This window comes from Geotrypetes seraphini, chromosome 3 (genome assembly GCF_902459505.1).
Source record: "Geotrypetes seraphini chromosome 3, aGeoSer1.1, whole genome shotgun sequence".
Lineage (NCBI taxonomy): Eukaryota > Metazoa > Chordata > Amphibia > Gymnophiona > Dermophiidae > Geotrypetes > Geotrypetes seraphini.
In genome coordinates, this window is record NC_047086.1 from 381,165,675 (window position 1) to 381,192,161 (window position 26,487).

The 26,487-nt window shown below is 46.8% G+C and overlaps 1 protein-coding gene across 2 annotated transcripts in view; it reads right to left on the bottom strand.

Annotated features, from left to right (window-relative positions):
- The window catches only part of MSH6 (mutS homolog 6), a 78,919-nt gene extending 54,566 nt beyond the window's left edge, over positions 1 to 24,353 (bottom strand). Inside the window, exons 1-3 of one of the 2 annotated variants that reach the window (XM_033940000.1) lie at positions 23,989 to 24,353; positions 19,736 to 19,938; positions 14,386 to 14,558 (exon numbers count right to left, since the gene is read on the bottom strand). In XM_033940000.1, coding sequence (XP_033795891.1) covers positions 14,386 to 14,558; positions 19,736 to 19,938; positions 23,989 to 24,236 — 624 coding nt within the window. In that variant the 5' untranslated portion in view covers positions 24,237 to 24,353. The remainder of the gene's footprint in view (positions 1 to 14,385; positions 14,559 to 19,735; positions 19,939 to 23,988) is intronic. The other variant, XM_033939999.1, reaches the window with a different exon arrangement.
- Between the last annotated feature and the right edge of the window lie 2,134 nt (positions 24,354 to 26,487).

Here is a 26,487-nt window from a genome sequence, read left to right on the forward strand (position 1 = left end):
GCCTCTCATGAACCGGGAAACCAGGGGATGAGCCGTGGGAGGTTTTCCGAGTACTGGCTCATGAAACGCATTGATGGCACTGAGGTGAACTCTGATTGAGGTGGACTTGAGGCCAGCGTCAGATAAAGAGAGCAAATAGTCAAGTATAGGTTCCACCGCCAAAGATGTGGGATTGTGGTGATGCAGTAGACACCAAGAGGAGAACCGGGTCCACTTCTGGTGGTAACATTGGAGGGTGGCCGGTTTTCTGGAGGCATTCAAAATATGACGGACAGGCTGAGACAGATTCTCTGGAGAGGTCAGCCCAAGAGAAACCAAGCTGTCAGGTGGAGCGAAGACAGATTGGGATGTAGTAGAGACTGATGCTGCTGTGTAAGTAGAGTAGGAAACACAGGAAGAGGAATGGGTTCCCTGGAGCTGAGCTGGAGCAGGAGAGAGAACCAGTGTTGGCGAGGCCACCGAGGAGCGATGAGAATCATGGTGGCATTGTCTCTGCGGAGTTTGAACAACGTCCGCAACATCAGGGGAAGTGGAGGGAAGGCATAGAGAAACCGACTCGTCCAGTTGAGCAGGAACGCATCTGGGGCCAGACGATGAGGAGAGAAGAGTCTGGAACAGAACTGGGGCAGCTGATGGTTGTGAGGAGCTGCAAAGAGGTCCACCTGAGGAGTGCCCCAGAGAGCAAAGATGGAGTGTGGGAGGATCCAGGGTCCACTCGTGAGGTTGAAGGATGCGGCTTAGATTGTCGGCCAGGGAGTTCTGTTCACCCTGGATATAGACAGCCTTGAGGAAGAGACTGTGGGCCGTGGCCCAGGTCCAGATGCGGATGGCATCCTGACAGAGGAGGGGAGATCCGGTGCCGCCTTGCTTGTTTATGTAGTACATGGCGACTTGGTTGTCTGTGCACAGGAGAAGAACCTGAGGGTAGAGAAGGTGCTGGAAGGCCTTGAGGGCATAGAACATGGCCCTGAGTTCCAGGAAATTGATGTGATGTTGACGCTCCTGAGGGGTCCAGAGACCCTGAGTGCGAAGTTCTCCCAGGTGGGCTCCCCATGCGTAGGGGGAGGTATCCGTGGTGATGACCATGGAGTGAGGGGTAGATGAAAAAGCAGACCCCTGGAAAGATTGGAGGAGTTCAACCACCATTGAAGAGATCGCTGAAGAGACGATGTCACACAGATGGGATGAGAAAGAAGGTCCGTGGGTTGAGACCATTGGTTGGCTAGAGTCCACTGAGGTGTTCTGAGGTGGAGTCGTGCCAGAGGGAGAACATGGACCGTGGAAGCCATGTGGCCCAGGAGGACCATCATCTGCCGAGCTGGAATGGAGTGATGAAGGAGCACCTGACGGCAAAGATGGAGCAGGGTCCGTTGACGGTCGGAGGGGAGGAACGCCCTCATCAGAGTGGTGTCGAGAATGGCTCCAATGAACTGAAGTCGCTGTGTGGGAAGCAGATGCGACTTGGGGTAGTTGATCTCGAACCCCAGGAGATGGAGGAAGGAGATGGTGTGTCGAGTGGCTTGCAGCACAAGTGGAGACGTAGGTGCTTTGATCAACCAGTCGTCCAAATAGGGGAACATCTGGAGGTTGTGAGATCTGAGAAAGGCCGCCACCACAATAAGGCACTTGGTGAACACCCTGGGCGATGATGCGAGGCCAAAGGGTAGCACCTTGTACTGATAGTGGCGGTGCTGAATCTGAAATCGGAGGTAGCGACGTGAAGTCAGATGGATTGGAATGTGAGTGTAGGCCTCTTTGAGGTCTAGGGAATATAGCCAGTCGTGTTGAGAGAGAAGAGGGTAAAGCGTGGCAAGGGAGAGCATTCTGAACTTTTCCTTGACCAGACACTTGTTGAGGTCCCTGAGATCGAAGATGGGATGTAGGTCTCCTGTCTTCTTGGGTACCAGGAAGTAGCGGGAGTAGAATCCCTGACCCCTTTGGTCTTGGGGGACTTCTTCGATGGCATTGAGAAGAAGGAGGGATTGGACCTCCTTGAGGAGGAGGAGGGTTTGAGAGGAGTGAGAAGCAGACTCTACGGGAGGATTGTCTGGTGGAAGAGTCTGGAAGTTGAGAGAGTAGCCGTGGCGAATGATGGTGAGGACCCACTGGTCTGATGTGATGACCTCCCAACGGCTGAGAAAAAGTTGTAGGCGTCCTCCGATAGGTTGAGGAAGAGGTAATGCTGGTGAGAGACTGGCTATGCCCTGGAGAAAGGAGTCAAAAGGGCTGAGCAGGTTTTGACTGAGGAGAGGCTTGGCAGGTTGATGAGATTGGGAGTGAGCCTGAGATTGCTGTTGCTGACAAGGTCGGCGAGGTTGTTGCGGAGGTGGGTGAAGGGGTCTGGCTGAGAATCTGCGTTGGTAGGAAGACTGCTGTCTATAGGGGCGAGCAGGCGGAGTCTTCTTCTTCGGTTTGATGAGAGTATCCCACCTGGTCTCGTGAGCCGAGAGTTTCTGGGTGGTGGATTCTAGGGACTCTCCGAAAAGTTCATCACCAAGACAAGGTGCGTTAGCTAGTCGGTCTTGGTGGTTAACGTCGAGGTCGGAAACTCTCAGCCAGGCCAGACGTCTCATGGCGACCGCCATGGCAGATGCTCGAGAGGTGAGTTCGAAAGAATCATAAATGGAGCGCACCATGAATTTGCGGAGTTGGAGCAGACTGGAAATGTGTTGTTGGAAAAGAGGGACCTTACGTTCAGGAAGATACTTTTGTAATGAAGAGAGTTGTTGAACCAGATGCTTCATGTAGAAGGAGAAGTGAAAGGTGTAATTATTAGCTCTGTTTGCAAGCATTGCATTTTGATAAAGGCGCTTGCCAAATTTATCCATCGTTTTGCCCTCTCTGCCAGGAGGGGTAGAAGCATAAACACTGGATCCCTGGGTTTTCTTCAAGGTGGACTCAACAAGAAGAGATTCATGGGGCGGTTGGGGTTTGTCAAACCCCAGGATAGGGATGACCCTGTAGAGACTATCCAGTTTTCTAGGGGCCCCCGGTACCGAGAGAGGGTTCTCCCAATTCTTGTAGAAAGTTTCCCGTAAGATGTCGTGGACGGGTAACTTTAGAAATTCTTTGGGGGGTTGCTCGAAGTCTAGGGCATCTAAGAAAGCCTGTGACTTCTTAGAGTCAGATTCTAACGGGATAGAGAGAGCTGCTGACATTTCCCGAAGAAATTTGGTGAACGAGGATTGTTCAGGTTTGGAACCCGGATCGATTGTGGAGGGTTCCTCGTCGGATGAAGAAGCCTCATCGTCGGTACCGGGTTGGGATTCTTCCCAGAGGTCCGGGTCCCTGACGTCGGTGTGTATAGGACGGGATGGTGGTGTGGATGGTTCTGCGTGGCGAGTCTTAGAAAGAGATTTGCCAGAACGCATGGAGACGGTACCGGGGGAAGAAGAGCGGTGCCGGTCTCGGGGGGCTTGGTGCCGGTCCCGATGTCGGAGAGGATCGGCATCAGAGTGTAGTTGCACGAGAGGATTAATTGGTTCCGCCGAGAGCACCGGCATAGACGTATTAAATGGTACCGATGGAGTCGACTCCGGTGGTATGGTGCGAGGCTCGGGCCGGTCCGGTACCGGAAGGAGCGGGGCCAATATTGTTGGCAACAGGTGTTGTAATTGTTGCTGTAGTTGCTCCTGTAATTGAGTTTGGAGTATGGCCGCTATGCGGTCGTCCAGAGGAGGCACCGGTACCGCTTTTTTCTTTTTCGGTACCATAGGTGCTGCTCTACGCCCCGGCGATGAGGAGGCCGATGACGAGGCACTCACCGAAATTGGGGCGGAGCATTTACGGGGTCGGCTTGATGCCGGGAGGACCGGTGTCGCCGCTGTGGCAGGAGGGCGCTCAAGGGAAGTGGAAGGCTTCTTAGCCGGCTTACCTGATGCTATCGACCCCGAGGAAGGATCAGGCTGTGTCGAGGTAATCGGTGCCGACTTTAGCGGCGCCGTCGATGGTGTGGCAGACTCCATGGCAGATCCGGTACCGAAAAGGATGTTCTGCTGGATCTGCCTATTTTTTAACGTACGTTTTTTAAGAGTGGCACAGCGGGTACAGGTGTCAGCCTCTCTGGACCCAGGTACTGCAAGCACCAATTGTGCGGGTCAGTGAGAGAGATCGGGCGTGCACACCGCTGGCACTTCTTAAAACCCGGCTGAGGGGGCATGAATGTTAACACGGCCTCCGCAAAATCAAACCCAAAGTATGTTGGCAACAGGCCCCGCCGGGGCCGGCCAGAAAAATAAAGGAAAAAACAAATTTAAGATTTTTTTTTTTTTTTTAAGACGAAATAGAAACCCGAAGGGAAAAAAGCAAAAAAGGAAGAAAATTACGCGAGCGGGAAGGCAAAGTAGGATATTTCAACAGCCGTTGAAAGCACATGCGTCTTCTTCGCTCCGCGGAAACGAAGAAACTGGGGACCACGCTCTCCTCCGTCGAGCGGGAAGGCACCCGCGCATGCGCGGTGCGGTCAACTAGAACTTTCTAGTTAAAAGTGTCCGTACCGGGGCTCCTTCGGTGACGTCACCCATACGTTAAGAATATGCTGCCTGCTTGTCCTGGGATAATGGAAGAGTGGTGGAGGGAAAGAAAGGGGGCAGGGTGGTATGGAAGGGTGGTGCTGATAGAATTGATGTACAGAGAAAGGGGAGAGACATAAGGGGGAAGGATATTGGAAGGAGAGAAAGGGGACAGATGCTGATTGAAGAGGGGTGGATGGCAAGAGAAAGGGCAGACATTGGATGGTAGTGGGGAGCCTATGCTGAATGGAAGTGCAGATGGGAGAGATAAGGGAGCAAATGCAGGAAGGAAATGGGAGGAGGGAAAGAGAGATGCAGACGCTTGATGGAAGTGGACAGAGAGAGGAGAAGGTACTAGATGGAAGGGTTGGAGAAAGAGGGTACATGATGGAAGGAGGGGATAAATAAAAGGAGGGCACATGATGGGGAGAAAAGGATTGAGTTAGGGAAATACTGGAGGGGTGAGGGAAAGAGGTGGCAAGCTTTAGGTAGACAGTAAAAAAGGACATTGATGAGAGGGTAGTAAGAACATAATCTAGACAGATGCAGAAAATAAATTGAAAAGGAAAAGGGATTGCAGAGGAGAGGTGTGGGAGAGGGAAGGAGAGGAGAGAGATGCCAGACCAATGGGGTAAAAGGAGAGATGGAAGGGGGAGGCATACAGTTTCTGAAAGGGGCATAGAAGGAGAGAAGATGCCATACAGGGGAAGAGAGACGGCAGACAGTGGATGGAAGGAAGAGAGTTACAAGAAGATGAGGAAAGCAGAAACCACAGAAGACAAAAGGTAGAAAAAAAATTTCTATTTATTTATTGCTTTAGGAGACATGTGTCACTGTTTCTGTGGTGTTGCATTATATGCAGAGTCCAGCTTCTTGCTGGTTCAATTTAACCTTTGTCTATGTATTTCTATTTTATCCTCCCTTTTACAAAACTGTGGAGCATTTTTTAGCGCCAGCCGTGGTGGTAGCAGCTCTGATGCTCAGAATTCTATGAGCATCAGAGCTGTTACCACCGTGGCTAAAACCCACGCTACAGCTTTGTAAAAGGGGGAGGGGTTAGTTTGTGATAACATATTCCATACTAGATGAAGGTGTTTTCTGTGTTCTGTGTGTTCGAAAGACATGGTTTTCTATTAGGATTGACTGTAGGATTGATCTGTACTAGTCTGGCTTGTTTAGTTTTACAATGGGTGCATTGCTGTTGTACTTCTCACTGCAGTATGTAAGATGCTGCCTTTTCCTAGGTACTCATGTGTGACATATGGCTTGTTACTAAAAATCATGTTTTTTGTACAGATGGGGGGTGTAAAAAAAAATGATGGGCCCCGGGTGTCACATATACTAGGTACGCCACTGCCGGGTTCCGTGGATGACATCACCCACATGTGAGTGTATGTGCCTGCTTGACCTTGGTTCCATCAATCTTTATAGTAAATATGGTAGTTTTTGACAATACTATTTCTCCACATTAAAACATTTAAAGTTCTTAAATGGACTTCAGCGGCTATCTTCAGAGTTAACATTAGTAGCTCAGAAAGATCTCGTAGCCGAAATCTTCATGTTCGTATTTATAATTGACTCAAATTATATGGCAATATTCTCAATGGTATATTTCACTCCAGAACCGTATTTGAACCAATAAAAAATTAATGTCCTGGATTTATAATTGTATGTTAATTAAATTCTTGCTTGAGTGTATGAGAAAGCCTCAGCCCCACCACTCCACCGCAACAGTAGTTTCTAACAGCGGGAAGAATTATGTGGTTCTCATCACCGGTTTACCCATTATCATTCGTTTTTATCTTTAATCAATAAGTTATTAAATATTTTATATATACATCTCTAATGTTTCATTTTGTATAAGTTTTGACACTTATTTTTATACTAGCCTAACCCGGGAGCTATAACCCGACATGTTTCGCACTGTCGTGCTTTATCAACGGTCTCCCGAGGATATTCCTGTCATCCGACTCCATGTCTTTCTCTTCTAAACAGTGTATAGATTCCTGTCATCCGACTCCATGTCTTTCTCTTCTAAACAGTGTATAGATTCCTGTCATCCGACTCCATGTCTTTCTCTTCTAAACAGTGTATAGATTCCTGTCATCCGACTCCATGTCTTTCTCTTCTAAACAGTGTATATAGTCGGATGATAGGAATATCCTCGGAGACCCTTGATAAACATGTCGGGTTACAGCTCCCGGGTTAGCCTAATATAAAAATAAGTGTCAAAACTTATACAAAATGAGATCCGATCCAAGATGGCGACGGCATAGGTAGGCTGTGCGATTGCTCCCGATAGCCTTCTCGAAGTGGATATTATTTCTGGAATTGAGTATAATTTCCTACCTTTGAGATGCCCAAACGGAGAGGGAGAAGCGCCGCTGGGGCCTCGTGGCGCTCCGAGACTTCCGCGGATGGCAACATTGAGGAGCTTATCCGGCGCATGCAGGGAACGTCGACAGGATCAGAGCTACCCCCGCTGGAGACGCTGCAGGAGAACGGCACGCAGCAGTCCTCCTTGGGGCTTGAAACCACCTTTAGCCCTGATATGCAAGCACCTCCCCCGCATCCTCGAACAGCTAGTTCCCCGAGGGAGGGGGAGCTTCCGGGAATCGGAGTGCTTCCTCCTCCGGAGGCAGCGGAGATCAATCCGGGGGACAGAGATTCGGGTTCCCAGTTCCTTTCAGGGAACCTGAATATGGAGTTCGAGGCTTCAACAACTGCGGGAGATGGATTAGCCCAGCCTGAACAGTTATCGGAAGACTTGCCAGTGGGTGAGCACAGGACTTTACAATTTCAATTTCCTCAGCTAAATAAACCCCAGAAGATAACATTGGACGCTCTGTGGGACCTGGTTGTTACTATTCCTAAAACTATAGCATCTCAATTAAATCAAGTAGAAGAATGGTTTAAAGTGTATGATAAGGATATTTTAGAACTAGAGAAAATCACTATTGATAATAAATCAGAGATAGAAAACCAACAACAGAATATTAACTCTTATAAAGTAATACAGGAGGCATTAATTAAAGACAATACAAATCTAAGAAGAAAACTTGAATCACTTGAAAATTCTTCAAGAAGTAATAAATCTTAGATTAATTAATTTTCCTAAGATTACAACAACTCCTAGAGAAATGATTACTCGTTATTTAACGGAAATATTTGAAATTCCTGAATCTTCTATACCACCTCTCACTCATGTCTATTATCTTCCTGTTAAAGACATTAAAAATCAAAAGAACTTACAAGAAGTAAATCAAGAGCCTCTGGATGTGACAGTTTTATTAGAATCCTCAGATAGGGAAGTAGCCATACCGGCTTTTGCTTCTCTCAGTAGCTCTTACAATGGACAAAATATGGCTATTGAAATTATATTTTAAAAATAAACAAAGAATTTTGGGGACTGAGAGTTCAAATGTTTCCTGATTTGGCCAGAGACACACAGAAGCGGAGAAAATAATTTCTGTTATTGAGACCAGCAATTATTGCCCTGGGTGCTACCTTTTTTTCTTCGGTATCCTTGTAAATGCATAGCCCATTATAAGTTGCATAAATTTGTTTTCTTTGAACCTTCACAACTGACAACATTCCTATCACTGTCAAGGCTGGAGAAAGCTCAAGATGGATAGATTGATGACTGCCTTAGCACAGTTTTACCTATAACTGTTTTTTTTTTCTTCTTTAATTGATTGCTTCAATTCCGTTTATTTTAATCTTGGATCTTATATGAGGACTTTAGTGAGATTTAAGATAGAATTTATTTCCTAATTTTCATATATTATGTTTGAATAATCTCTTTATTTCTTGAATTTTGCTTTCTGTACAAGTTTATACTTGATTGTTATATTTGAAAATTTATAAATAAATAATAATAATAAAAAAAAAATCTTATACAAAATGAAACATAAAATATTTAATAACTTATTGATTAAAGATAAAAACGAATGATAATGGGTAAGCCGGTGACGAGAACCACATAATTCTTCCCACTGTTAGAAACTACTGTAGCGGTGGAGTGGTGAGGCCGAGGCTTTCTCATACACTCAAGCAAGAATTTAACATACACGTATTTATAATTGAGACATGCGGACAGCCAGCAGGATGATCTCGGGGCTCAAGGGTCTCTCGTACGAAGAGAGACTTAACAAATTGCAGCTCTACACTCTCGAGGAACGTAGGGAGAGGGGAGACATGATCGAAGCATTTAAGTACCTCACGGGACGTGTAGAAGTGGAAGATATTTTCTTTCTCAAGGGACCCTCGGCCACAAGAGGGCACCCGCTCAAACTCAGGGGCGGAAAATTTCATGGCGACACCAGAAAGTATTTCTTCACAGAGAGAGTGGTTGATCATTGGAACAAGCTTCCAGTGCAGGTGATCGAGGCAGACAGCGTGCCAGACTTTAAGAATAAATGGGATACCCATGTGCGGGGGTCGGCAACCCACGGCTCCAGAGCCACATGCGGCTCTTTTTCACCTTTGCCGCGGCTCCGGTAGTGTGTCACGCGGGCCGGACCAATCAGCAAGCAAGGCTTTCATCTGTGTACGTGCTGAACTCACTGCTCAGCATGGCTATTTCCCGCCGCGACGCCGGACTTGTAAGCTGCATGCCTGCATCGCCAGAATTTAGGTAGGCTGTTTTCATCCCCGTGGGAGTCTCTCTCGTGCGCTATGGCTCTAAGTCAGGGGTGCCCAACTCAGCAGCAGCGATCGACACAAGCTTCTGACGTCGGGGCCTACCCTCTGCGAGTCCCGCTTGTTTCAACTTCCTTTTTCCACAAAGGCGGGACTCGTAGAGGGAAGGCCTCGATGTCGGCAGCTTGTCTTGATCACCGCTGCTGACGAGTTGCTGAAGAGAGCCGCGGAGCAGGGGGGTATTGCCAGGTGCAGGTAGAAGGGAGAGGGCCAGATGCAGGACTCGTGGGTGAGGGAGGAGAAGAGAGAGAGAAAGAGAGAGGGGAGGGAAACAAAAGGAAATATTTCATACTGGGCTGGGCCGGAGTGGAGGGAGGGTGGAAAGATTCTAGCTACAGGGTGCAGTAACAAAGGAAAAGGGGGGGAAAGCTGAAAATGGAGATAGTGACACAAAGAAGAGAAAGGGTAAGCAGGACCTACTGAATAAGGATAGAGATACAGAGGAGACATGAAGAGGAGGTGAAATAGAGACATAGAAGTAATGCTGAAAAAGTGGGGGGGAGATAAAGACATTGAAAGGGCAAATGGTGAACATGGGGTAAAGACAAGGACAGAGACAAATGAAGATTCTGAAAAAGTGGTGAGATAGGGATATAGTGAGATGGACACAAAGAAGGGTGATGCTGGAAAATAGGTGGAATGGTAATTCTGACAAACACAGAAGGGAAATGCTGGAACAAGGAGAGATGGGGCTCAGGCTGGATGGAATGAGGAGAAATGCCTTGTTGGCCCGGAACTTCCTCTCCTACGTCAGAATTGACGTCAGGGAGCGGAATGCTGGTCAGCGCGACGCTTCTGCAGGGAAAGCTTGGGACGGCGGTGGCTAGGGGGCTATTCCCTGATGGCGGTGGCAGCAAACCGAGTGGCTTGGGGGAGGGCACGGAGAAAGAAAGAAAGGGGGCAGACAGAGACAGAAAGAAGGGGGAACAGGGAGACAGAAAGAAAAAGTTGGGGGAGAGAATGAGGTCTGGAGGAGAGGAAACATACAGGAGGCTGAAAGAAAGGAAGAAAGATTGGATGCACAGTCAGAAGAAGAAAGTGCAACCAGAGACTCATGAAATCACCAAACAGCAAAGGTAGGAAAAATGATTTTATTTTCAATTTAGTGATCCTGTATATAGCATTAAGATAAGAAACAATATATGCAGTGTTAGATTTGTTTTATAATGGTTTTGCGGCTCCAAGTTTTTTTTTCTTTTCGAAAACGGGTCCAAGTGGCTCTTTATGTCTTAAAGGTTGCAGACCCCTGCCCATGTGGGATCCCTACGAGGGTCAAGATAAGGAAATTGGGTCATTAGGGCATAGACAGGGGGTGGGTAAGCAGAGTGGGCAGACTAGATAGGCTGTAGCCCTTTTCTGCCGTCATCTTCTATGTTTCTATGTTTCTTATAAGATGAGCGATATTTAATATATTAGAAAGATTGGAAATTATGAAAGTGTTTTAAGAAAAATATTTATTTCAATTATAAATAGTGCAGAATATGGATATTTATTTATCTCAATTATAAATACGGACATGAAGATTTTAGCTACGAGATCCTTCTGAGCTACTAATGTTAGCTCTGAAGATAGCCGCTGAAGTCCATTTAAAAACTTTCAAAAAGTTTTAATGTGGAGAAATAGTTTTTGATGACAAGTCACGGTTCATAGACAACGGTGCGAAAGACAAAGGCGCGCCCGGACAATTGAGCGCAGCGCGGAGGCGCGCGCCGCTCTAAATTACTTTTTTTAGGGCTCCGACGGGGGGGGGCGTGGGGGGGGAACCCCGCCACTTTACTTAATAGACATCGCGCCGGCATTATGGGGGGTTGTAACCCTCCATATTCTACTGTAAACTTAACTTTTTCCCTAAAAACAGGGAAAAAGTGAAGTTTTCAGTAAAATGTGGGGGTTACAACCCCCCACACCGCGGCGCGATGTCTATCACGCCCCCCCGTTGGAGCTCTAAAAACAGTAATTTAGAGCGGCGCGCGCCTTTGTCCCGGCGCGCTTTTGACCTGACACCCAAGTCACACCTTGGTTCCTGCATGATAAGGCCAGAATGTTCTACCTAACTCATTGGAGAGTTTCACTGCCAGCATATGTAATCGCCCAGATATACTCCTTTACCAAATACCAAGTGTTAGAGACCAGTTAACTTTTATTAGGAATAGATCTAAACTCATGATATAACAGTAATCCACCCCGTTGAAGGTTTTTTTCTGATCAAGTGACAAAAACAGCAATGGATAATTCCCTCCGGCTCAGACCCTAGTTGCTGTGAAAAGGCTTTGGCCAGGATATTGTGATCCATGTGGAGGAACTGAGCACCAGCTCTGCAGTTAACCCTCCTTAAGAAAGATCACCACCATGTACCGATGAGGGACCTACCCCCCCCCCTCCGAAAAGAAGCCTTAGTCGTCGGCAGCAGCGCTTCCCCCCACCCCTCCGAACCCCTGACCGCAAGACGGAAATACTTGGTAACAAACAGCAGCACAGGCTGCATCGCGGCCTTCTCACGCCCGGGCGTCCCTCTGCCGCATCACTGATGTCGTCATCAACAACACGGCAGAAGAACACCCGGGTGTGAGAAGGCTACAATGCAGTCTATGCTGCCGACGCTGTAGTTTGTTACCAGGTATTTCAGTCTCAAGGTCGGAGTTTGGATGGGAGAGAGAAATGAACGGTTCAGCGGGTGGGGGGATGAGCGGCAAAAGCATGAGAAGGTGATGAGAAGGGCCAAAAGGGACTATGAAGAAAAAACGCCAAGGAGGCAAAAAACTTCAAGTCGTTCTTTTGATATATTAAGGGAAATGACCCGCGAAGAAACAGTGGGGCTGTTGGATGACCATGGAACAAAGGGAGTGCTAAAGGAGGACAAAGCCTTCGTAGACAAACTGAACACATTTTTTGCGTCTGTATTCACCGAACAGGATATACACAACATGCCGGAAGCTGATAGGCTATAAGCGGGAAACGAAGATGGAAAACTGACAGGGTTGATAGTCAGTCTAGAAGAGGTATGCAGGCAGATTGATAGGCTTAAAAATAATAAATCCCCGGGACCAGATGGCATCCATCCGAGGGTAATCAAAGAACTAAAAGGGGCTATTGTGGAACTGCTTCAACTAATAGCCAACCTGTCGATCAAATCGGGAAGGATTCTGGAAGACTGGAAGGTGGTGACTGTTACACCGATCTTTAAGAAAGGTTCGAGGGGTGATCAGGGAAACTACAGGCTGGCAAGTCTGACCTCGATGCCGGGAAAGATGGTAAAGGCGCTGATAAAGGACTGCACCATTGAGCACCTTGAAGAACACGATCTGATGAGGACCAGCCAGCATGGCTTCAGCAAAGGAAGATCTTGCTTGACAAACTTGCTGCACTTCTTCGAGGCAATAAATAGCCGGATAGACATGGGTGACCCAGTTGACATTGTATATCTGGATTTTCAGAAGGCATTCGACAAGTTTCCACATGAATGACTACTTCGAAAAATTGCGAGCCATGGCTGGTGGACAGAAAACAGAGAGTGGGGATAAATGGACAATACTCAGACTGGAAAAGCATCCCAAGTGGAGTACCGCAGGGTTCGGTGCTTGGACCCATGCTCTTCAACATATTTATAAACGATATGGAAATTGGTACAACGAGTGAGGTGATTAAATTTGCAGACAATACAAAGTTATTCAGAGTAATGAAGACGCAGGAGGATTGCTAAGACCTGCAACGTGACAAACACCCTCGAGAAATGGGCCGCGACATGGCAAATGAGGTTCAATGTGGATAATTGTAAGGTGATGCATGTCGGTAACAAAAATCTTATACACGAATACAAGATGTCCGGGGCGGTACTTGGAGAGACCCCCCAGGAAAGAGACTTGGGAGTATTGGTTGACAAGTTGATGATGCCGTCCGCATAATGCGCAGCAGCAGCAAAAAGGGCAAACAGAATGCTAGGAATGATTAAGGGGATCACGAACAGATCGGAGAGTTATCATGCCACTGTACTGGGCCATGGTACGCCCTCACCTGGAATACTGCGTCCAGCACTGGTCGCTGTACATGAAGAAGGACACGGTACTACTTGAAAGGGACCTGAGAAGTGCGACTAAAATGGTTAAAGGACTGGAGGAGTTGCCGTACAGTGAATGATTGGAGAAACTGGGTTTCTTCTCCCTTGAAAAGAGGAGATAGAAGGGACATGATAGATACATTCAATATACTGAAGGGAATAGACTTAGTAGATAAAGACAGGTTGTTCACTCTCTCCAAGGTAGGGAGAACAAGAGGGAACTCTCTAAAGTTAAAAGGGGATAGATTCCGTACAAACGTAAGGAAGATCTTCTTCACCCAGAGAGTAGTGGAACACTGGAACACTCTTCCAGTGTTATAGGGGAAAACACCCTCCAGGGATTCAAGGCAAAGTTAGACAAATTCCTGCTGAACCGAACGCACGCAGGTAAGTTTGGTCTCAGTTAGGGCACTAGTCTTTGACATGGGGGCCGCTGAGGCAGCAGACTGCTGGGCAGAAAGGACCACTGGTCTGACCCAGCAGCGGCAATTCTTATGAGGGAGAGATAGAAGTTGCAAGGGTTCTACTGCACGGGTGGATGGGAGGGAGGGATAGCAAGAAGTGCACAAGGGAATGGGTGAGAGGGGAGGAAAGATGCTGCACATGTAGGAGAGAGAAAGGAAATAGGAAGAAGGGAGAGAGAGATCATTGAACATTAAAAAAAAATACGACCTACCCCAAAAATAAGACCTAGTGCCTTTTTTGGGTCCAAAATTAATATAAGAAAGTGTTTTATTTTCAGGGAAACATGGTATTAACTCTCTCATCTCCAAGGCGTCCATTAGGACCCACAAGAGACCAGGGCCCAACCAGTCAAAATGTAGTGGTGAGAAAATGCCACCAACAACTTGCTGCTTGGTGTTTTGTTGCAAGGATCTCGGGAGATTTCATAAAGTTTGCTAGATCCACAGGCATGTTCAGCCTTAATTTTGTTATCCTGATGGATGACTGGAAGCCTTTCCCATGCCCTGCAGGCTTTTCAGTAGACAAGGGCCAGTGATGTGCCTTATAACTTTTATCTATCACATAACAGCTCTCTACTAGGTAGTTGAGCGTTATCTAACCCCAGCTTTCTCTTTTCCTCCCCTCCCCCCCCAATGAAAGGATAGTAGCAGTTACCTCCATCTGCTCCTCTTCCTCCTCCTCCTCCGAGGGCTCATTGCACACTGCTAGCTCCAGTCTCTGGACTTTGGTTTTGCGTATAGCTTCATCTGCCATTTTCATTGCATTCTGGATTTCAGGCCTGCTATTATAAAACACACCACCCTTCCTGGCATCCTTATGATCCGAGCCTACAAATTATACAAATAAAATTGATCATGACAGCTGCTATGGCAATAAAAACAATCCTGGAAACAGATTAAAAAACCCACACATTTATACAGTTGACAAGTGATGCTATTCCCTTGTAATAAAGTTTAATAATCTGGCTTTCCTAATTCGTCTGACCACAATCAAGCTACTGGGAGTGGCACTTGATAACAACTTAACATATCATCATCAAATCAGTATAATAGTTCAAAATGGCTTCCATAAGACTTCGTATGATTCGCTCAATCTCCTTGAAACCACTTCTCTAAATATTCTCATACGCTCTTCAGTCGTATCACAACTGGATTATTGTAATGCCCTTTTATCAAGGCATTACTCAAAAAGGACTTAGAAGGCTTCAAATAATCCAGAACACTACCGTTAAGCTCCTTTTCAAAGCAAAAAAATTTGATCACGTTACCCCTCTCAATCGAGGCTCATTGGTTACCCATATCATATCAACTCACTTATAAAATTCTTCTTTACTTTCAAAACAAAAATGACAATCCCCTGGATCTACATATCTTACTCCTTAGATTCCTTTGCGATCTTTACATTCCAGCAATCATAATTTACTAGAGATCTCATCAACACGTCACAGTCTTATGATATCACCAGAAAAATCAATTTTCTCAGTAACTGCTCCAACACTATGGAACAACATCTCCACGAAGATTCCACTATTTCTAAATTTAGAAAAACATTTTTGTTTAAGGACACTTTTGATTGTTAATCTCACAAGAAAGGACCAATTCCTTCCTTCTTGTGTTTCCCTTTTTACGTCTTACTTTCCTATGTAATATTGTATTTCGTCCCTCCTCCTCTCCTAGACATTGCCTGTGTGGCCACATAATTGCGATATCCCAAGTCATTTTATATACTTTTTTACCACTGTTCTTCAATTGCCAGTCCGTGGACCAGTGCCTGTCCACAGAAAATTCCTGCTGGTCCACGCAGGGCCGGCAAGATCAATGCGGTTAAATTTCCTGTCAGGCATCTCTTCTCCTTTCCCTTCCAGGGCTGGCGTTAGGATCGGCTGCGGTACTGCTACAACGGACAGCAAAAAGAAACACGGAAGCCATGGGACTTTTCCTCTTGCCTGCATCGCTATAGGCTCTGCCGATCCTGATCCCGCCCCTTCTGAAGTGACTTCCTGTTTTTGAAGGGCAGGATTGAAATCTGCAGAGCTTATAGCGAATAGCAATGCAGGCAAGAGGAAAGGTCCCGCGGCTTCTGTCTTCGTTCTAGTCGTCTGATTTAGCGGAGAGAAGACATGATCAAAACGTTTAAGTATATTACCGGCCGTATCGAGATGAAGAAGAGAATCTCTTTCTCAAAGGACCCTCAGCCACAAGAGGGCATCCGCTCAAACTCAGGGGCGGGAAATTTCATGGCGACACCAGGAAATATTTCTTCACCGAGAGAGTGGTTGATCCTTGGAACGAGCTCCCGGTGCAGGTAATCGAGGCAAACAGCGTGCAAGAATTTAAGAGCAAATGGGATGCCCATGTGGGATCCCTTAGAGGGTTAAGCCAAGGGAACCTGTCACCAGGAGTAGGATTCCTAGGATAGTAGACTTGGGGGTGGGTCAGTAGAATGGGCAGACCTGATGGGCTATGGCCCTTATCTGCCGTCATCTTCTATGTTTCTATGACCACAATTGAAGGTAGGGCTGATAGCAATCTAATTTGGGAGAGACATCCCTAAGCCCCATGGAATGGGTGGCTCCCCCGCCACTGCAGTTCAGCACTTGTCTGAGGCAAGTCCCAGCGAGCAAGGGAGGCAGACAGCAGCATTATTGGGCTTAACTCTGAATGAAGAACAAGCTTGGGCAAGGGAACTGTAAGTAAACTGATGCGAGTTAAGAACCAAGCTGCTTCCGATTTAGTGTCAGTTATGGCGAGACCAGCCATTATGACACTGGAGTCACTCTGGGGCCAGCAGCCAAGGGAGGGAATAAGAGATGCTGGATTATGAGGAGAGGGAAAAATGTGATATACGTGTTGTGGGAAGGGGATGGTAGACCCGGGGGGGATTGGTGTGACAGAAGGGAGATGATGGATCCCCTTGGGGGAGGATAGTTATGGAACTAGGTGGGAGTTGGAAGAATAGGGACACAAAGACAGATGCTGGACCTTGCAGGGGGCAGAGAGACATGGAAAATGCTGAACACGAGGGTGGAGTATGAAGACAGAAGTAAGATGGACATGGGTAGAGGGAGTAGGGAGACAGAGGGGATATGTTGGACATGGTGAAGGGGGAATAGGGAGACAAGGAGAAGATGCTGAATAAGGAAAGGAGGAAGTAGGGTGATGGAAGGTATCTGCTGGATTAAGATGGGGAAAAGAGGGGAGGTACTGGAATTGGATGGGGGAAGATGGTGGGTTGGCTAGCTGGCTCAGCAATGGAAAGAAAAAAAGAACACAGGAAGATGCTGGACATGGAGGTTGTAGGGTGAAGGAAAAAAGCAGACTTGACTGAGTAGGAAGACAGATGGGAGATGCTGGACACGGGGTGGATGCAGTAAGAAGAAAAAGGAGGTTCTGGATATTGGAGTAATAGATAGAAGACAGGAAGGGACAGAAGTGGCAGATAGACTGAAGACCTAGGAAAGAAAATTAAGAAAAAACAGAAGAAAGCAGAACAAAATGGGTAGACAAAGGTAGAAAAAATAATTATATTTCTATTTTGTTATTAGAATATATCAGATTTGAACTATATATCCTGCTAGAGACATAACTGGAGATTGCAAAGCCCAGGCCGTGCTTCTTTAGCTTCCAGCTGGCTTAGGGCTTTCTCTGACCAGGGAACACTCCCTAACACTATTCCTGTCATGTGTGACTGCAGTATTCTGTTAGAATGATATTTCTGTGTAACATTCTGTAATAAATTGGCTTGTTCAGTTTTCTTGATAGTAGAGGGGATGTATGTGAAGGGGAGGCAGGGGTTTTGTTGGTCCTTGCTCTGTATATTTGTATTTATAAAATGACAATTATACAGAATATTGTTTCTTTTTATACTTTAATAAAATACGTTCAATATAAAATCATAACTGAGGCTTGTGCGGATAGGATCAGATGGTTTGCGGAGACGGGGCAAAAGTGGTTTTTTTTATTTCAGTCTTAGTAGTTTGCTGGTCCACAAAATAATTATTTTATTTCCGCCGGTCCATAGGTATAAAAAGGTTGAAGAACACAGTTTTAAACTATGTACACTGCTTAGAAATTTATATAAAGGTACGTTAGATAGATTGTGAGCCCACCGGGACAGAGAGGGAAAACTGCTTGAGTACCTGAATAAATGCATGTAAACCGTTCTGAGCTCCCCTGGGAGAATGGTATAGAAAATTGAATAAATAAAATTTTAATAAACTTGAACTAATTTGGGAAACCCTATATTATCCTAATCTTATTACACATGTTTAAAACCAAGCATATCCTCATTCAATTGCAATTCATATGAGATTTAAAAACTTAATAAAAATTTTTATCTAACATATCTCTAAAGTTCATAGTGACTAATTCATCATTTATTTATTATACATTTTCCAACTTTTCAACTCCTCTTGTTTTCTAATTTCAGGATAAGACCTCAGGGGCTACATCTGTACAGAATCAAGTCTGTTGAGTACAGAGTTCATAACGTAGCTGGCCTCCTCCTTGGTCATATCACTACTCCTCCTTTTGTTAAATATTCTTAATTTTATATATTAATTTTATGAAATAAATTAGTTTTTAAACTGTGCTTGGTTGCGGGAAACATATTATAGGGTCACCTTACGTGCTTATTATACTCGTACACAGATGTTTTATAGTGGAGGTCTTCCTACACCACTATGTCATAAATGTGGGACGGGGAGTCATACACTTTGGGACATGCCTTTTGGTTCTGCCCCATTATTCAGCGCTTCTGGAGGCGTATAATCTCTTATATGTCAGGGTTAATTGGGAGAGTCTTACGCAGTACCCCGGACCACTTTGTCTTGGATTTGCCAGAGGCTTTTGGCCATTTACCTAGGGGGCATCGAACTATGTGTAGGAAGATGAATTTACTGGCCAGGAAATGTATTCTTCAGTGTTGGACGGTTCCGGACCCTCCGGCATATTGGCATTGGCGAAACCAATTGCATCAGTTGGTCATTTGGGAGGCGCGAGATGCCGGAGGGTCTAGGAAACGAAAGATGTTTTTGAATATATGGGAGCCTTATCTGCAAGTCTTACATCCTAAGGGTCGCAGTGTAGTTTTAAGACGGGTATCGTAATTTGTTAGTTAGTTGGTTGGGAGAGTAATGGTGAGTACTGGTGGGGCGGGGTGGAGAGTATCATTTTTTTTGGGGGGGAGGAGAGGGGGGGCTTGAGGAGGGGAAATAGGGTGTATTGAAGGTTATGGCAAATAGTCAAAGATAGGATAAGTGGCTCAGGTGGGGGGAAGGGGTGGTGTGACATTTTTGGGGTTCATAAGAGTACAGGGCTTTGGAGTACCTTTCCACCCTCATTAATCTCTATGCCCTATGTAGAGAAGGAAGGGGAGGGAGTTTGGTTGATGTTACTCTTATTGTATATGCTTGTTCTATTATTGTATATGATGCATTATTATTTGTACTGTGCACCTATGGGATGCGCTGGTGTGGTGTTGTATTTGCTGTGTTTGCATCAATAAAAATTGTTTGAACCTAAACTTAGCTTTTTCATAACATTTAGGCGCAGCTCCTGATTGGCGAGGCCCGACTTTAGTACAGGAAGAGGCAGTCGGAGCAATTTCCTTCACTCGCCAGCGCTCTGGTTTCCCTCTCCTGCCTCTCCAACTGCCCTCTCCCTTCTCCCCTGCCTAAAAACTGTATTCGCAGTTTTTCGACATTCGCGGGGGTTCCTGGAATGGAACCTCTGCGAATATCAGGGGAATACTGTATATTATTACAGGTCCACATCCTGTAACCTTGTTTTAATCATATATGCCTGACCCTCCTTCCACTTCCTTATATTATTGCTTTATAAATTGCAAAAGCGTGTACCTGTTCATAGAAGAGGGGGGTTAGTTTCCTTCATTTTCTGTTGTCTATTTTATTGAAATCGCTAGGTCTGTTGTGCTATGCAAGTATTGTGTTTTTGGTTTTATAATTCAAGTGCACAGCTCTAGCTAACAAAAAAAAAATTCTCACCTGTATAAGCTTTTAAATATTTGACACCAATCCAACCCCTTGTTGGGCTGTCATCAAAAAAATGCACATGGACCAGAAGGGATTTGTCCTTTCTCCGGAGATGTGTTCCTTCTTTTGGATGGTTGTATACAAGGCATGGCCACCAAGGGTAACCTGTCATCCTGGCCCAGACTAAATCTCCAGGGGTAAAATCACAAGAGATGCTAGAAGGAAAGAGGAGAACTGTGTTAAGCTACATGATTAGTTTGCTTTAAATAGCAGCAAAAACAGATGATCTGGGAAATAACATACAGTAAAACCTTGGTTTGCGAGCATAATTCGTTCCAGAAGCATGCTTGTAATCCAAAGCATTCGTATATCAAAGCGGATTGCCCCATAGGAAATAATGGAAAGTCAAGGCGATTTGTTCTACAATCCAAAAACTTTAATACAAAATACTATAAGTACTTGTATTGCAAGACCTTACTCATTTAGAACAGTCACTACAGTCCTGCAGTGTGAGAGAGAGAAGAACCATCAGCTCAGTTGTGATGTGACGCGTGTATACTGTATGTATTCATATTGACACTGCTTGTATATCAAGTTAAAATTTAATAAAATGCTTTACTTGTCTTGCAAAACACTTGCAATCCAAGGTTTTACTGTATAATACTTCTCGGTGTTGCGCGCCTCCGTCTTGTGCTCAGTTGTCAGCGCGCGCCTTTGTCTTCTGTGTTACTGTCTATGAACCTACTTCTCAGTACTGCTACTAAATGTGTAGATGGGTTTCTATTAGGTCATCAACCACATTCTTTGGCAATTTAACAACTATACACAATTCTTCAAAACTCAACCACTTTTTCTGCTAAGAAACCCACACTGAAGTTTCAGATCTCTAGGAAATGCTCACCTTAAAACCAGTGCTTAATGTAATGAATATGTTTGCAGGGGATTACTGAATAGAACCTATCCTTCTTTCATTGGGCCAGTTGAAAAAATATGTTAAAACTTACTACTATTATAAAGTACTCAATCTCTACCTGCCTCAATCTGGGGGACCAAAGCTTTAATTTTTATGTATATCTTAGCAGGCTTGGATATTAATCATCATATGCAAAGATCCATGATCTAGCAAGCCACTGGATACAGATGGCAATTCATCTATACTTCTCCCTCCGGATTCACGGGGGATAGGGGCAGAGCCGGACCACGAATGGTGGAATACCACGAATATCTTCTGGTCCCGCTCTGACCCACCCTCGCCTCCCTCCTGCCTTTCCCCCGGCATCCAGGCCTTACCTGGTGGTCTAGCGGGCTTTCGGGGCAGGAGCGATCTTCCTACGCTCCTGCCCCGTGCAGATTGCCAATAGGAAATAGCTGCAGTGGGTTCCCGTAATCTCTCGGGACTATGACGGGAACTCCCCACAGCCATTTCCTATTGGCGATCTACACGGAGCAGGAGTGTAGGAAGATCGCTCCTGCCCCAAAAGCCCGCTAGACCACCAGGTAAGGCCAGGACGCCGGGGGGAAGGCTAAACTGTGTTTTTTTTTTCTTTTTTCCCCCTCCCCCAAAAATCGCGAATATGTGAAATCGCGATTGCCGAAACCGCGAATGGGGAGGGGGAAGTGTATCAGTCTTATTTTTTGCTGTTTGTTCAATGAAATCAGAAAGTTGATTAAAGACAATTTTTTCTGTAATTTTAGCCAGAAATGGAATATTAGAAATAGGACGGTAGTTAGAAATCGCTGCTGCACTGCTGTTATGGTATCCTGTCCTGACCTGAGAAAAGGGGTTTACTCCCCCAAAAAAGTCCTTATTTACATTTGCTATTTATAAACTTTTATCAATACAGTTACAATACTACTTGATTTCTACATTTTGTCATTTCTGCTTTAATCATCTTCTCTTCGCTCTCTTTTTTCTATACAGCATTTGTCCTCTCTCCCTTCCATGCAACATCTGCACCCCCCTTTGCCCCTTCCACCCAGCTTCTGCCCTCTCTTTCTACCTCTTTCATCTACTGCCCACACTCTCTATCCCTTCCATCCACTGCCCACACTCTCTCTTCCATATGGCATCTTCTCTTTCTATGTCCCGTCAATATCCTGTCCCCGTTCTCTCCTTTGTACATGATTCATTTCAGCATCACCCCCTCTCAATTTTTCTGTCTCCACCCTTTCCCCTATCCCGTAAATATCCTGTGCCCCTTCTCTCCTTTGTACATTGATTCATTTCAGCATCACCCCCTCTCCATTTTTCTGTCTCCACCCCTTCCCCTATGCTTTGGCATCTCTCTCTCTCTTCTCCTTTCCTTCCTTCCCACTCTACACCATGGTCTTGAATCTGTCTCCTTCCCTCCCCCCCCATGCCCTGGCATCTCTCCTGCCTCCTCATGGACTTGGCATCTCTGGTTCCTCTCCCATGTCTTCCTTCTCCCTCCTTCCCTCTCTCTCCCCAATTGGGTGCTGCAGCAGCAGCATTTCTCTCTCCCACCTTCCCTGTGCAGCAGCATTTCTCCCTACCTTCCCTGGGCAGCAGCAGCAGCATTTCTCTAACCCCTCCCCCCTTCCCTGTGCAGCAGCATTTCTCCCCACCACTTTCCTGTGCAGCAGCAGCATTTCTCCCCACCACTTCCCTGTGCAGCAGCATTTCTCTCCCCCTCGCCTTTGCAGCAGCATTTCTCTCCCCCCTCCCTTCCCTGTGCAGCAGCCACATTTCTCTCCCCCTCCCTTCCCTGTGCAGCAGCCGCATTTCTCTCCCCCCTCCCTTCCCTGTGCAGCAGCCACATTTCTCTTCCCTGCCCTGTTCAGCAGCAGCGTTTCTAGCCGGTTCCTTGCTGCAGCCAGTTTTCCATTCAAAGCCGCGGCATCGACACCAAGAGCGATCCGCGGCTGCATCAGAAGCCTTCTGACATAGCCGCGGATTGCGTGAGGAGCCAACAGCTGTGGCTTTGAGCAGAAAAACTGCTCAGGGGAGCCAGAAACTAAACATCCGCCAGAGGAAGTACAAGCTGGGCCGCAGACACCCCTGATTTAAAGTTTACTGCCGCTGCTGCTGGTTAGGGAACGCAGCAGCTTTAGAATAGGGAGGGTGGCCGGCTGTGCACCCCCTTGGGGCATACACCCAGGGCAGACCCCCCCCCCTTGGTACGCCACTGCTGATAGCCAATTTGAGAGGAGGCCATGGCCCCTATGGCTTCCCCTGTACCGACACCTACGCTGTACACAGCTAACTAATGTCAGCAACAGGAGACAAGCTAAGTTATATAAAAAGGCCAGATTTTGCAACCTGCAAGCAAGACCAGCAAACTCATACTTCTTTCCTAGAGGACAAACTGTAAACAGATCAATTCAAGCTCAGACTAACTTCCTGAAATAAGCAAGAAAAAGCACCTAAAACGGATCTGTAAATTCTCTCTTCATAAATGATAAACGTTTACACATCTAGTCAGAATCTTTCACAAATAAGCTATACCAGTCAATATGTGCAGGGCAGAAGCCTGAACCTCACAAATGGACCAAAATCTACTTTTGTAGCAAGAGGCAGACTCTCCCCAAGCACAACCATTTATGCAGCTCTAGGACTTTATACAACTGAGGCCCTTAGTTCAGGCCGCAATCCAGTCGGGTTTTCAGGATTTCCCCAATGAATATGCATGAGATCTATTTGCATGCACTGCTTTCATGATATGCTAATAGATCTCATGCATATTCACTGGGGAAATCCTGAAAACCCAACTGGATTGTGGCCCTCGAGGAGGGACTTTGACCCTAGTTAGAGAAAAGAAAAAAAAAAAACCCCAAAAAACTTCTACGCTGGACAGGAGCCAGCTCTATGGGTGCATGAGCATCCCCAATATTGAGCAAAGTCTTTAACTATCGCCAAGAAGTAGTTTCCACTAGGTTCAGCAACCCAACCAATCAATTTGAAACATTTTGGTTCTTACAGTACTGTGCTGCTGAACACAAAGGCAAGATCATGCCCCCTCCCCTCCTCCAAAAGAAAACAACAGGAAGAGCAGCAGGATCAGGCCCCCTTCTTTATGACTCTAGATTTCACTACGGATTGTCCAGGATCCAGCAGATCCGTCTTTTACCTTTCGCCGGACCCTTTTTAATAATTTTTTTGGGCGGGAGGGGAGAAAGAACGGGACTCTCCATCTTTTAATGCATTTCTATTAAAATTAGAGGACGTGGACGGGGACAACTCCCAGCGATCCCCGTAGCCGGCGGAGATAGCCGGTTCCTCGCTCTCGTTTGGAGCCGTTAAGTACCTGGGGGGGGCGACGGCGGCTCCCGCTCCCCCCGCCTTCGCCTTCTTGCCCGCCTTTGCCCCCGAGGCGGAGAACGGGCCTCGGCTGGGGGTCTGCTGCTTGGCTCCCTCCTGGGGGGCCGAGCCTTCCGCCCCCTTGACCCCGGGCGGCACATCTCCCTGGAGCGGGGAGGCGGAGGTGCGGCGGGTGCCGCTGGAGAGCGCCGGGGACTTGGTGAAGAAGCTAAAGAGGCTGCTCTGCTTGGACATGGCGGCGCGCACAGCTTTCGGCGTCTCTCCCCCCACAACACACGCCGCCCACCGCAGCCTGTTCCGTGGTGGCGGGAAATTTCCTCAGAAGGGTGAAAGGTCGGCGCTAGCCAATCGGCAGCCTGCCGGGAGGGCGCGAAAAAGAGGGAGGCGGCGGCGGCGACGGAAGGGGAGCGCCCTCTGCTGGCTGCAGCAAGCAACGCGGGCGGGGGGAGAGCCGGGGGAAGGTGCGGTTTGTGTTACTGCTGGCTCTTTCTTTGTTGCTAGTATTTCTGTGAAATGTAGTATTTTAAATTAAAACTGATCATCTTTCACTATCTAGATTCTGGGCCTTTTAGGTTTTCTTGAAGTTTGAAATGTGTTTGTTTTCTGGGAGTGTTGGCTTAGAGATAAGGTTCCCAGTAGTGCTGCCCGATTCAGGGAAAAGAAATTTCGATTCAATTCGATTCAACCTATTGAATCGATTTCGATTCGATTTTCCTGCCCAACTGAGTTGTGTTGTTTTGTGGGGGGTTTTCCCAAACATCCTGGTGGGTTTATTTTAAAGCCTCTTCACCCCCTTTGTTGTGGTGTCAACACAATAAAAAAGATTTTTCCTCTTTCTGTTAAATCCTAGCTCAAGTTTGCGGTCTAACACCAGCTCTAGCAGGATACACATTTCAAATCTGACATATTGTAATCACAAAATAGAAAATAAAATTATTTTTTCTACCTTTTCTTGTCTGGTCATTATTCAAATCTTATTGGGCCCAGGCTCTGGTTGCCTTCTGATAACTTGCTTGCCTGGGTCTCCTTCTTTCTTATTGCTAACCATCCATCTTCCATCTCTGTCCTCTCCTTCCATTTCCCTTCCCTCCCCCGGAGGTCCGGCATCTTTCATCTCCATCCCTAGATCCACCTTTTCTCAACTACCCCTTCATCCATCATCTCTCCCTCCTTCCCCACCACCCCAGGGTCCACCATCTCTTCCTTTCTCTTCCCAACTACCCTCCTATCCAGTATCTCTATCCCCCCTCCACACCATCCCTTGTGTCCAACTTCTCTCCCTTTCTGTTCCTTCCCTCCCTAAATCCTATTGTCCTCCATCTCTTTCCCTTATCTCTGTTTTTAGACCCATTATTTCTTCCCAAGTCTGGCATAAGCACATCTCTTTGAAACCCCCCTTCTCTCCCTCCCTCCATGTACTTCTACACCAGGGTACCCCCCCAAAGGCCTGACTCTCCTGAAGGCCTGCACCATCCCCCCTGAAGCCCTGCCCTCCTTCGAAAGCCTGCCCCCCCCCCCGAAGGCCTGCCTGTCCCCCCTGAAGGCTTGCACCCCCATCCCTGAAGGCCTACCTGTCTCCCCTGAAGGCCTGCACCACCACCCTTGAAGGACTGCACCCCCCCCCCCGAAGGCCTGTCCCTTCCTCCCCCCTCCCCGGAAGGCCTGCGTGTTCCTCCCTGACCTCCCATGCATCCATTTATCTAATACTGTAAGTGGAGGATTGTCGGTGCTAGCAATCTTTGCAGGTTGCCATAGGCCTTCGGAGCCGTCTTCCCTGTGCTGCAATCCCGCCCCTCCTCTGACATCAGAGGCAGGATCACGGCAGAGGAAACAGCTCTGGAGGCCGATGGCAACCTGCAAAGATCGCTAGCACCGGCGATCCTCTCTGCAGGCTGCTCCACTGGCAGAATTAGGTAAATGGATGCGTGGGAAGCCGGATACCAGCACTTTCCGACTGACCTTCTCCCTCGCCCTCTAAAGCAGGAGCGGCCGGCCAGCAAGAGGCAACGCTACCACTCCTGCTATAGGGGGCGAGGGGGGGAGGATCAGTCACCGAATTGGGAGGCCGATTTTTTTTTGTTTTTAAATCGATTAGAATCAATTCACCCGAAGTGAATCAATGAATCGATGTGAATCGGGCAGCACTAGTTCCCAGATTTCTTTAATGGAAAAATGGAAAAAGATGACACGTCGCCCCACCCCTTTCCTCCCCAGCCACGCCCCCACTCAAACCTTGTCTCTTCTTTTCCTGGAGTTGTACAGTGTCTGGAGGGAAATCCCTTCAGACACCCGAGCAGTCCTCTAAAAAGAGGACCTGGCCAGGTAAGGGTAAATAATAATAAAGTTCTTTAGTAATCTATCTGTAGTGGGACTAGTTTTGTTTTTGTATGTATTAGGGCAGGCTTTTAACCATAAGGTAGTCTGGCTGGTCACAAGGGCCCGGATGCACTAAAAATTGTCGTTAAGGCTGCTGTGTGGGTTGCTG